The sequence below is a fragment of the Hyaena hyaena genome, unplaced genomic scaffold, assembly GCF_003009895.1.
Source record: "Hyaena hyaena isolate Hyena2069 unplaced genomic scaffold, ASM300989v1 scaffold_89, whole genome shotgun sequence".
In the NCBI taxonomy this organism is placed as follows: Eukaryota; Metazoa; Chordata; class Mammalia; order Carnivora; family Hyaenidae; genus Hyaena; species Hyaena hyaena.
This window is the reverse complement of record NW_024080719.1, coordinates 2,312,621-2,326,354: the sequence shown is the minus strand read 5'-3', so window position 1 is coordinate 2,326,354 and position 13,734 is coordinate 2,312,621. Positions and strand designations below refer to the sequence as shown.

Genomic DNA, 13,734 nt, shown 5'->3' with positions numbered 1-13,734 from the left:
CAATGGGTAAAATGCTTTTGTCTCTAATAACTAAAGGTAACCATGTCTCTTACTATTGTAGATATTTGTTAAAATAAGGCTGGAAGATGCAGTGTCCATCTATAGAGATCTGAACCCAACAGCAATGTCTTTTCTCAAAAACAAAAAAATAAATTATTATATGTAAGGATAAAATCAGAACATAGAAAGTAGAAGAGCAAAGAAATAGAGATATGATGTTCCTTCATTCTTATAGAATTGGGTTATGAGATATAAAGACTTAGAATAGTGCTTGGCACATGGTATAGCCTAATTAAGTATTATAATTCTCTTTTCCAAGTTTAGGAATCTTTTGGGATAGGTGCTTAGTTTGAGAATAAGTGTGAGGGAAATGAAAGAGTAATTGCTGGATGGAAGAGTTGAAAAGAGTTGAAATGCAGTTATATCTTGTTTTCTCTGTATCTCTTAATTTCAGTAACTAAGCAATTACTTTGTAAGCAATCTTTAATATTATACACATTTTTGAAAATATAAAAAATAATATAGGCAAAAATACATACAGAAGTTCTTTTGTGTTTACTCTTATCCTAGAAATCCTCTAATGACTTCACATTGAACTTAGAATTAAATCTAAACTCTTGATCATGGGCTACAGAATCCTACATGATCTGGTCCTTGGTTACCTGTCTGACTTCATCATGTACCAGTCACTTCATCTTAGCTAGACTGGCCTTGTTTTTGCTGATCCCAGGCTCTACTCTATCATTTTGACTAAAAAGTTGTTTCCTGGGTGATGCCAGTCAAAATTAGCCACACTTCTTTACTACCCTGTCTACCTACTTCTTTCATAGCACCCTGTTGTTTTTCTTTTTTAATTTCTTAGAACTAAGCATTATATGAAATTTTCTTACTCATGTATTAGTTTGCTTATTAGGTGTCTTCTCCCCCACCCTGCCCTGGAATGTAAGCTACATGAGAGTAGAGAACATCTGCATTGTTTGCCACCTTATGCCTAGAGCCTAAAACAGTTGTTAGCATATACCCGGTTCTCAAAAGGTTATGTAAGTGAACTTGTTTATTGACAGGTAAGAAAAAAAGAGGGAAAAATCTCTTACTAAGCCATTTAGATGACCACTGTGAATATTTTTATATATTTATATAGGCTTTTCTTTGTGTGTACCCATGCATGCGTGCACACCCACACATACACACTTAAATATTTGCATATATATTTTACAGAGAACCGTTCTTTATATCATGTGTTTGAATCTCACATACCTTCTACTTTACAGTAGACCTTTCCCTAGTTCTCTACATGATGAACAGCTTCTGTGACATTAGAATGCTCTACAGTGAGGTCTTTTCCTTAAAAAGAGGCTTTGAGTCTGGGGGCTGGAGAGGCAGGGCATGAGGGGAAAGGTCTGGGAGTAGTAGAACAAGACAAACTGTTTAATTTTCCAAGCAAGTCATGCGTTTTTTAAGTCCAGAGGTCCTTTCCCCACATATTGGTGAAAATCAAGGATTCATGTACCCTACTGCCCTGAATTACATTTTTTATTATCTTTTCATCAAGTTTTTGGGAGACTATAATGTTTGAATGAATGTTTATTGCTGAAATCTCTTCATTCCCTCCCCCCATATTTAAAAGTACAAGCCACTTGTGTGTATGATCTGGTAGAAGTGCATGTTGAAACAGAAGGACCCCTCATTAGTCAGTGTTTATAACTAAATAAAAAATCAACAGTCTTTACACCCACATAGTAAAGTTCCCCTTGTACAGAAAGACACATATTATCCCTAAAATGGGAGAATGAGTCATGGCAGAAAGTACTTTTGAAGAAACCATTACTATTAAGTTAAAGAATATTTCAACTGTAATATTAAATGTTTGGAGTAGGAGATGTATCACTAAATAGGTTACTCCCTATGCATTGTATAAGACCAGTGACTACTAGAAGTCTTACAGATGTTAATTCTTCCAGTTAGTGATGGTGGTATTTCCACATATGTCTTTAGTCCACAGAGGATAATTTACTTTTTATTCCTTAACATCTACCAAACTTCTGTTTGCTAACAAACTTAGAAGCAAGACCATTTTTTATGAAATTTTCTATTTGAATGATTTCTTCATTTTCTGACCTCCTACACTACCCAATTTGGTACTTGATAGATATTGTTTTCTGTTAGTTTCTTGTCTTGCCAGCTGGATTTTAAGTGTCTTGGTGGGGGAGAAATGTTATTGTAATGTTTTTATTTGTCCTCAGTAGCATTTTACAGATACTGGGATATAGGTGATTATTTTTTAATTGATTTCTTCTAACCCGAGTCTTTCAGTTTCTGTCACCTTTTCCTAGTTACCATGTCTTTCCCTCAGATTTCCCACATGTAGCAGAGGCATAGTCATATGCATCTAGATAATCATTCCATGAACTGAATAATCACGATTTAGTCCTAGTTTGCATATGTAATTGCTGTTTGCAAAATATAACTTTTTGTTTCCTTCTTTAAAAATGTCTGCTGTTTGAGCCTAACTTGAGCCATCACATATCTAACGGAAATCAGTTAAAAAGTCGTGAACTTGGGATCCGAGTCTAAGGTTCTAATATAGCTGTATAACCCTGACCAAGACACTTAATTCTCTACCTCACCTTTCTCACCTGTTAATAACAGTTATTATTTTATAAAATATCTGTTATATGCTGGGCATCTACTAGGTCCTCACAATGACTCTGTGAGTTAGGTTAGTAAAGTTGCTAGATGGTAATTATCATTACAAAAACTAGAACTCACAAAGGTCAAATAACCCCTACTGAAGTTCCACTCTAATAATGGCAAAGCTGGTGTTTAAACTCAGGTTTGTCCAATTCCAAAGTCCATGTTCATTTCATAAATGAAGAACTAAATTAAATGACTTCCAAGTTCCCTTCTAGTTCTAAACGTTATGGCTTCCTGCTATTAATGTTGTTGTTGTTTCAGTATGTACAACTTACTTCTTAGCCTTTAGCCCTTTTCTCAAAACTTTTTGGTTGTGACTAAATTTAAGTCATGACTAATTTGCGACTTATTTAAGAAATTAATTCCAGAATTTTAAACAGACCTTGCAACAAAAGGTTATTTTAATACCCAAATATAAGATTGATATACTACACCTATGGAAAAATTGTTTTCTAGTCAGCTAAATGTATTTGAACATCACAACCAGCAGGAGTAAATATGGAACTTCATAAAGAAAGTAGAAGAGTGAATAGAGTTCTAGGTCTGAGAGACAATTGATTTCATCCTTTTTCTATACTTGCTGTTTTATTTTTCTTGAAAACAACCTTATTTTTATAGTTTCCCATGGTATTTTCCTTACTTTGCTGAAGGGATTACTATAAAGCAATTATAACAAAATTTTGAGAAGAAACTTTTGAATGTGAATTCAACACACTTACTGATAGTTTATTTTGGATTTGAAGCAGGAGATGTAAAGATTAATTGATTTCTAAAGAAGTTAGGATAAACTCCAAAGTGACTTACTTTGTCAATTATTGCAGGTATTGCTTATCTGTATAGAGATATTATAAGAAACATTTTGGTACATGTATTAAATCTGATAGCTCTACCACAATACGAATTTTAGCAGATCAAATAAGCAAAATTCCCATCTTTATTGTTTTCTTCAGTGACTCTCATAAATAAAACTCTTAACTTGCATTATTGTGTCAAACTCTGTAAGTTTGTATATTTATATATTGGTGTGTGTGTGTGTGTGTGTATACATATACATATACACATACATATATATACATACATATACACACACACATACCCATATATGTATACACTTGCACATATGTTTATCAGGTAACTAATTTGGCCCAATTCGAAGGGATGAAAAAAACCTTTACTGCTTGAAATAATATTGCAGTTTATTTGTGTCAAATCTTCAAGGATTTTATTTTTGCAAAGAGAGTTATAAATACCAGAAACTTCAAGAAGAAGAAAAAATTTATAAAAGTACCACTCCTAAAATCATAGTTATCTTAAAAAATATTTAAACCAGTTTGAGCTATATTTTGATTTGCATTTTGATTTACTAAGGCTAGAATTTTGTATAAGCATTCCCCACCTCCCAAACAAGTTTATTTTGAAGTTATATATATTTTAGTATTTGTGATTTTTTTTCTAATATAGTAATATTTCAGTATTTGTTTACGTGGATGATAATTTCAAACTAAATATGGCTCACCTTGTTTTGTTTTACATGTTTTCAAAAAACTAGTTTTGAACTAATTTCAGTGTGAGTTCTCAGAGTCAGACCTGTGTATATTACCCTATCCTGTGTCTTAAATTCAGTGGAGGGAGAAAAACATTTTCTTAATACCATACTTCCTGCACCTGACAAATACTACCTGCTAAATAAATGCTTAATTAATGAATAAGACTGGAAAATAGCTTACCGATCAATACTGCCACCTACTTGCATTAGTGAAAATTTAGATGCTAGGCATACATATTATTTTAATTGATAATACCTGTGATATGACAGACTATTAACTTACCAGTTTCAGTTGTGAACCTTTTAGTAAGAACTCACATCCCAGAAAGTTAATGACAGTGGGTTAGTGCAATTTCGAAAAGTTTGTTTCAGCTTCAGTATACTTGGCATTCCTTTGATGTTGAAATTTTGAGCTGTCTCTAATTTAAATTCTGTGCTGGGCAAGACAGCCAATTGTTGTGGTAGTTAGTTTTTCTAGTGTAATACTAGAGTAAAAAATGTTGTCATGGTAAAATCACTGACGTTTAAACACATAGTATGGAAGTAAATTTTTAAATGTTAGCAAGATAATGAAAAGAACCAATAATATTGTAATCTCGTCAATTCTGATACAACGGATAAGACTTTTTAGTACTAAGTATAACATATTTATGCTTTAGAAAAATGATGCCATGGTTGCTACTATTTACTTGTATGGCCAGTTATTCAAAAACATTAATTATTGTTATGTATCACTTTTCTACTGTGTCCTAGAGTAAGATGGGAACCTTCAAGGAGTAGATAGTAGTGGAGAGAGAGGTATATAAAAATACAATTATTTTTGGGTATGATGAGTGTAATAATAGAAGAATTTATTTTCAGTGGAAATAATTCTGAGACTCAAGGTGAGGAAAAGTATTCTATCACTCCTTCCATTGATACTATGTGTAAAGGCATATACTTCTCTGAAGACACATGATTCAGTGAAGACTGCTTTACTTAAAGTTTATATTTTTCTCACTATTTACAGGTAGAATAGTTTTGGTTTCTGTCCATAACTACAACTTGCCCTTCTAAAAACTTAGTCATCCCAACTAATTGCTCAGAAAGAACCGTTTCTCTTATGCTAGCTCACAGGTTAATCGTTCTACTGCCTTATTTCCCAGAGGCTTTGCCTCTGAGGCGGCACATCTTCATATCTTTGTACTATTTTTTAAATTAATTTATTTTCTTTCTTAAGTTGCTGCTCTCATCCATTCTTCTCATACATGCAATTCAATGAAGTTGTGATGAGATGAGCATTGAATCTGAGTTAGCAGTCACTTCCCTTGTTAATAGATTTCCAGTAAGGCTTACAGGTTGTCAGTCAGCACAAGAAATATTTTTTTATACAATGGGAAATTTATTGCTTAGCTGAAATTACATGAAGATTTAATTTATTGTAGTGAAAATATATTTAATACATTGAGTAGTGATTCTAAAAAATTGTATGACAAAGACAAGTATTGTCTCAGCTATAATGGTTGACTAGTCTTTTTTTCAGTGAACTTACCAGTTAACATTCTAGCATGAAGCATAAAATACTTTGTTTCCTAAACTTATTTAACATAGATTATGGACTGATCTCAGTTTTGAAATGTTTGTCTACCACAAGAATCAGAAAAGATAGATATAGATACATATAGGCTTTTTCATTCATACTACTAAAAACCTTAAGTCTCTGAATAAAGTTTTAAATATCTGTATTTTAGGGGCACTTGGATGGTTCAGTTGGTTGAGTATGGGACTCTTGATTTCGGCTCAGGTCATGATCTCAGCGTTGTGGGATTGAGCCCTGCAGCAGGCTCTGCACTGAGCGTGAAGCCTACTTGGGATTCTCTCTCCCTCCCTCCCTCCCTCCCTCTCTCTCTCTCTCTCTGTTCTTCTCCCCTGTCCATAAGTGTGCTTGCACTCTCTCTCAAAACAAAACCAAATTAAAAATAAATAAATAAATAAATAAATAATAAAAATATCTGTATTTTAGCCAAGACTTTCAGAAATAGGAATGGAGAATGCTTTTATTTGCTTTTGTTCATATATATATATATATATATATATATATATATATCTCATGATGAAGTTAATAGATCACAACTTTCATTAATAGAACTTTAGAGAATATTGAAAATTATTTCTATTTGAAATCTGGTTAGAGATTTAGTTGACTAGTTTTGCTTGCCAAATTCTTTATTCACAGTTCAAATTAGTATTGTAAACAGAATGATGGGGAGAATTATTGAAATATTTGGGAAAATAAAATCTTCATGAGTACTTATATAATGTTTATACATTCTCACTCAAAGGGTAAATTAATAAAAATAATTGTCAAAGGGGACCCATGGAATATGGGAGTGTGGGGTGTTGGAAAGTCTTTTCAGTGTATACTTTTGATTACCATTTTGATTTTTGAATCATGTAAATATTTACCTATTCAAAAGTAAAACATGAATATACATACCTACATATAAGTATATGTTTGCGAGGGTCAGATTTTCCTTTAACTTCATACCATACAAAGGAGCCATGTAACTATAAGAGCATTCCTTTGAATATAGAAAATTATTTTCTTCCTTAAATATCCTAGGTTTTGAGGAAGTATCTCTGGTTTATTAAAGTTGGTCTGTGTCCTCACCTGAGTAGACTTAATTTGAAAAAGTTACTTCATCTAAAGAGAGGACATGATTTCAGATGAAGTCAAGGTATACACTGTTACATGATTGATGGGCCGTTCATTTGTCCTCTAATAAGCTGGTTACCACTGACAAATTTTAGAGAAAATGTCAGGTGTTCATTTTGTAATTAGTTTCTTCAGATGGCCCAGAACTGAGTCTGATGGTAGAGGGGAAATACTTTTTTTGGCTTTGTATTTTTTTAAAATCTTGAGTGCTCTGAATCTTATAACAAAAGTGTTTATGGGTCTGTTCCTAACAGTTGGATTTTTTTTTCCCTAAGAGAGATTTCTCTTTAGAAAAAACTTTCCTTTGAAGTAAGCTAATTGTTTATTTAGAAATTTAACTTTTTGCTGGGTACATGTACATATTGTTTTTGAGGGTAAGAATTTAAGAGTCAGATTTTTTTTTAAATACAATACATAGAATATACTTTCCAGACGAATCCAAGATGTACATCTTCATAAAATTTTAGATTATCTTATTTCTGTTTTTTAAAGTAAAAGACATTACACTAACTTAACGTCTTTTATAAAGGTAAACTTATTTATTTTTAAAGTTATGATACCATGTTATGCAGCATTTAGAATCATTTTCCTAATGAAAGTCATTTGTTAACTATAGCAGAGAGTATTAAAATGTAGTAAGTCCAAATATTTCTTTTTTTCTGAAGAAACTTTTTAAGTACTTAAATAACTATAGGCACACAGTTTACTTGTAATAAAGAATGTTAATGGGGAGGGTAGGAGTTAATTAACTAGACCCTTAATAATGGGCCTTTCTAGTCCAAAGAATCTTATAATTGCCTCCCTCCTAAGCTAGTTGTGTAGCAAGTTGCAAGATAAAATATCTAGATTTGTGAAGTAGTCATTCTGAGAAAAAGGTTGCCTTCAGGCAAACTTTGGTATTTATTATTATGTAAAATGGCTTTTTAATGATAAGCAGTACACATTGTCAAAGTAATTTTGTAGGTAGAAGTGCAGTACATCCTGTTTACTCAAGATTAAATGAACAGATAAGGGTAAGACTCTCCAGTGAGCCCAGTTTTTGCTTTCTTTGGAGAAATAGAGTCTTTTGGCCAAACTTTGCACGCTTAATACTAGTCTGATAGTCTTAAGAAGATATTGTCATGATTACCAAGAATTGATGAAGTGTGTGGTAATTTTCTTGAAAACTATATTTTAAATGAAGGAAATGGAAAAACGTACGGAATATTTTCATTAAATGCTAATATAAGAAGTATGCAGGTTAAAATATAACTTATTATATAATTTCTGCAAATGCTATATGCTCCAAACTGGTTTACTTTATTGTACCCCCCCAAAAAAAAGAATATTTAATTTCTCCCTCTGGGATTGCTCATTTTGTATCTCCTAAGCTACTTGAAAAATGTGATCGCTCTGTGCCAGGACTGCAATAGGATAACAGTTAGTGGAAATAGCCTGCCTCGCCTCTGTTGGGAGGACTGGATGGAAAATATATTCTATTTTCAAAATGTTTCTGAAAGCACTTATTTGTGGAAAGGATGCTTGCCATTTAAAACTCTTCAGAAATGCAGGTTTTACAAAATACAAAATAATCTCCTTAAAGTTTGAAAGGGGAAGGGGGCTGTCGTGTGGGGGCGGTCTCATTTGCTGCCCACATCCTCCCTCTGTTCAGTGCGTTGTGTGCTTACGGGTTCCCTGGAGCGGATCACCATATAATTGATGTGCAGTCTGCATTGCTGAATCCTGGACTGCACCATTCTGTGTTCAAGGGAAGATGTAATCTGATCCCTCTGCTGCTGAGGGAGGAATCTGTTCAGTCAAGGCTTTGACAGGGCATAGTCTCCTCCAATAATCTTCTCGGTTCTCTCTCATTATTCCCTCGAGTTCTCCTCAGTCAAGCTGCATGTATGTATGTGTGTCCCGAGAAGCGGTTTGATACTGAGCTGCATTTGCCTTTACTGTGGAGTTTTGTTGCCGGTTCTGCTCCCTAATCTTCCCTTTCTGACGTGCCTGAGCATGTCCACATTAGAATCTGTGACATACCTACCTGAAAAAGGTTTATATTGTCAGAGACTGCCAAGCAGCCGGACACACGGGGGCACAGAATCACTGAAGGGGAAAAATACAGAAAATATGGGTTTCTACGGCACACTAAAAATGATTTTTTACAAAGTAAGTAATCTGTTTTCTTCCTGTGTTGTATGATTGTGTGTGTGTGTGCCTGCCTGAGAAGGAAAATCTGTATCATCAGAGATGGCTGCAGTATCCTCTAATTTTGGTGGGTGGCTAGATGGCTGGTATTTGGTTTTATATCGTGAATGTAAGCAAGTAATGCAAAGACAACGTTTGCTGTAAACAGCTTTAAATTTAAAATAAAATGTGTGTTTTAATCCGGGAATTTTTCACTAAAATATATTTAGACTTTAGAAATGTGGCTCCGTTAAATGCTGACCTGGAAATACTCTACCCTTAGTTGGCTTTTAGTGAGTCTTTTGCGTTTAATTTTTCTGTATCTTATACATATTTCTTCTCTTTTTCTTTAGTTGACTCTTTCAAAGTCTAGAATCACTAGAATATCTGGGACTTATATTTTAAAAGATCGTATTTACTTTCTGTGCCCCTTAAAAAATTGCAGAATTAATGTTTGGTTCTAAAGTCAGATTTTTCAGTAAACAATATAATATTTAAAAGACTTCTATAGTCCTATAGAAAGTGCTTTATTTTGTAAAATATTCTGAAAATAAAAATACTTTCCAAATGGTTCCCTTGATATGTATTTTGGGTATTTTTATCCATTGAAGGGTTTCTAAGATGGAAATAAAGTTTGCTTTTGGTGGCAAATGGCATTTGCACCAATGTGTATTTACAAGATACCCAGGGAAGTTCTGAAAGCCAGTATCACAGCTTAATTAGAGTGACTATCAAAGTTTCTCACTGTAATTTTGAAAATAAGAATCTGTGCAAGTTATTAAAAAAGCTAGATCTTTAAGGTAATCTGTACCAACTGACCTTGCTGATAGATACAGTTGCGTGTATGTGTACGTGTGTGTCTATAATTTATATATATGCCAGCACGTGGCTATCTATATATTAAACCCTATATATTTATTTTTGGTTTTTATTAAAATTATCTGGAGAAAGGAAATGATGGTTTTTGAGAGGAATCACTTTAAAACAACTTAATGAGTACAGAAACTTCTGAAGGATTGAATTAAGACCAATTCCATTTCTTTCCAGTAGGTATTTCTTGAACTAAGACATAAATTGTGAACAAGCTTGCTGTACCCTCACTCTAGCTCCTGATACCATAAGATCATCACTGTATTTTGGAAGACTTTTTCATGATGATAAAAACAGTCTTTATTACCCATCTTGTGGTTCAAAATTTGTGAGAGTCTTGATGGTTCTCTTTAGTATTTATAATGCAGCATGCTGTTTTATGATGTTCCCATGTGAGGCAATAGGTGAGAAACTAAGTCTGCTGCAAAGCAAGGGTTTTTACCTTATTCTAAAAATGAGGGTAGCTCTCTTATCACTCTGGGGCTTCCTCCTCCATGTAATTTTCCATAGTACAGTAATTAATTAGCAGACACAAATCTGAGGGGGTTGTTAAATAGAAAAAGTTGAATCTTATCAGATCTTATTTTCTAGTTTTATAATGTATCTATAGTCAGATGACCTCAGTTAATGGATGGTAAAATGTAAAAAATAAATATTTCAATATTGATATTGACAAAATACAATTCTGAATGTATTTACACATATATAGCATAAGGAAATACTTTAAAAGTATAGATGTTGGATATACCTTACAAGGATGTATAATTCGTTCTTTTTAAACATTTTTGGTGATGTTGCTTTTCAAGTTAGAATATTTTGTCCTGAGTGCACATCAGTCAATGAAGTTATATTCTGTGTAAATATCAACTGATGGCTTTTTTCCACCTTTATTATACCACCTCCAGACCTCTCTCCTGTTACAGATTTACTTTTTTACCCTCTTCATTGCCCATATTCATTGCTTTATGCCTCATTATAATTACTTTTCAAGATCATCTTATATACATTGTTCTCTTTACACTTTTATAATAAATATGTGTTTTAAATTCAGTTACTGTTACTTCCATCCGGGTTTGGAAATTTTGAATTTTGTGGTCTGTTTTTTCTTGAAATATGTTTTCAAAGGAAAATGATGATCACTGAAAGAGATAAGTTAAATATGGTTCTTTAATGTGTGTATTAACATGACATTTCCCCCTGTGTTCTTAAACTAGAAAACATGAAAGATATATCACTCTCAAGGAATATGTATGATGAATATCATTTTTAAATTACCATATGCTATTCTTCTGGACAAAATATTTGTGGGTGGGGAGTAGTCACCCTTCTGGTCTTTAAAGAGTAAAACAAAGTAGAACTAGTAGAAGAAACCATAGAACATTTATTTTCTACATACATTAACTATGCCTAATTGGTGAAAATTTAGGCTTATGAAAATTTAAGAATTTTTATCTCAATAGTACCAATGCTAATGTGAAGCTATGATAGTTGGACAGGTGATTTTTTTTTAAACCTATCTTATTTGCTTTACCTTATAGATGAAAAGAAAATTGGACCATGGTTCTGAGGTCCGCTCTTTTTCTTTGGGAAAGAAACCATGCAAAGTCTCAGAATATACAAGGTAATATTAACCATAATTGATTTTCTCATGATTCTTATGTTTCTTTAAAGAGTTGATGATTCCAAAAGCATTTCTTCCAGTTTATTCTCATAGAATTATAATGTTACTGGTACTGGTTGACTCTGTAACACATTTTGAGATCACTAAACATTGAGAAATACTTAGTCTTAAATAAGAAGAATGACTACCACTGTAGCTTATATTTTCTTACTAATACTTTGAAATAAGACACAAGCAGAAGTTCTCTTATAAGCAAAAATTTTAAATCACAGTTTTTAAGGAATTCTAAAAAGTAAGTTCTAAAATATGAATATGAGCAAATATATCTTGTTACTATAGCAACAGCTGCTCTAGGGTAGATATTTATATATGCAAAATTGAAGATAACATTTATTAGCAGTGAAATAAACCTCACAGTTATTAACTAAATCTTCCTGTGGTAGAAACCCCTTTTATTTGCTTGGTAGATCTTATGTTTTTAACACATACATATCCACACCAGTAAATTAGTTTCCATAACAACAAAATACAATTTTAGTCTTGTTTCGTGCACCATTCCATCATTTTTTGGATTTTGCATCAGTATAAAACTTTTCCCACTCTCACGCTAATTAGGCTAACTTAAGCACAGTATCTATTACCCAGCCAATTAAAAATGGCTTTGGATGTCATTTGGAATGTGGTATTTTAAGATTTAAATGACAAAAGTATCTTCAGAGCTTTTTTAGTCTTTTCTTCATAATTGTCACTTCTTCAAATCACTGATAGAAAGTTTGCTATAGAAGCCCTAAGAACTTCATGATGGTTAACATTTCTTCTTTTTTCCTTAAATATTTTGATTTAGAGTTATATTTATTATATAAGATGCATTAAATTTAACATTGCTCAGACATAAGTTTCTGTGATGGAGCAGTGCTAGAGATTGCATCTCCTTTTTTTTTTTAAAGAAAGAATTTATATTTCGATGTCATTAAGTTGTGGCAAATACTTTTTTAAAATGCTCTCCTATGAAATTTAGAAATCATAAAATTAAATAGTTTTATATGCAAAAAATGCAGAGATCATATAGAGGTGAGAAATAAAACTGTCTCTTAGTTATTTAAGAAATGCTTTCTGTGTGGGTTCCCATGTTAATTGTTCCCCCCTTAGTTACCCTTTGCCTGTCAATTTCACCGTGTTTGGCACTTCCACCAGAGGGTGTGGGGTGATAGAGAGACACATGAAACTCTTCACTTCATTTTTGCTTTTTCCATCTAGTCTTGATCAACTATTTCTTAGATGAGAACATTGAATTTAATGTTAAAAATGTACTATTTTTAATGTATAGATTCTAGTGAACCATGTCATTTTGGTCTTCTATTAATATGGCTGATACCAGGATACGGATATTAAATTGTTCAGTTGTGTTTAAGGCAGCTTGTAAGCAAATGCTGAATTTTTACTACAGAACACATTTTATGAAAATTTGTCTTTAGTTGCTCACTTTTTATATTGAGAAAGTACCTAAAAATGTGCAAATCTTTTAACATATAAATTAGTAAAGCAAACCAAACCACATACTGATTTCCATGTCTTTTTTGAGACTTTGTCAGTATATATTTAATGTTTTTTTTTAACTTTTTTGACAGATTTTCTAATAATAAGAATGTAACTATGATTTTCTATCTTCCTTATTAGAAAATTTATGATCATATTCTATTTCATTTTGGAGAAGAAAATAGAGCTTACCTTTGAAATTTGATAGACAGCATGGGTGCCTGGGTGGCTCAGTCGGTTAAGCATCCGACTTCAGCTCAGGTCATGATCTCGCGGTTTGTGAGTTTAAGCCCCACATCGGGCTCTGAGCTGATAGCTCAGAACCTGGAGCCTGCTTCGGATTCTGTGTCTCCTGCTCTCTGCCCCTCCCCTGCTTACGCTCTGTCTCTCTTCAAGTGTCTCTCTCTCAAAATAAACATTGAAAACAAAAAGAAATTTGATAGATGGGAAAATAGATTTCATTGTTGTATGTTAGAGATTTACCTTGGATGTATAATGTTAAAAGGCTTAAAGATGGTAGATATGAAGATTTCTTTATAAAATCTGGTGACTAAGATACATTTTTTAACAAAATAATGAAATACGCTGGATAGAAAAGAATTG

General features: G+C 32.7%; 1 protein-coding gene across 3 annotated transcripts in view; it reads left to right on the top strand.

Moving 5' to 3' along the window:
• The window catches only part of FBXW7 (F-box and WD repeat domain containing 7), a 228,665-nt gene that overhangs the window by 188,799 nt on the left and 26,132 nt on the right, over positions 1-13,734 (top strand). For 2 of the 3 annotated variants that reach the window (XM_039234352.1, XM_039234353.1), the window contains exon 3: positions 11,513-11,595. In XM_039234352.1, the coding sequence (XP_039090283.1) occupies positions 11,513-11,595 (83 nt within the window). Of the gene's footprint in view, positions 1-8,706; positions 9,087-11,512; positions 11,596-13,734 lie in introns of those variants that run through there. The other variant, XM_039234354.1, reaches the window with a different exon arrangement.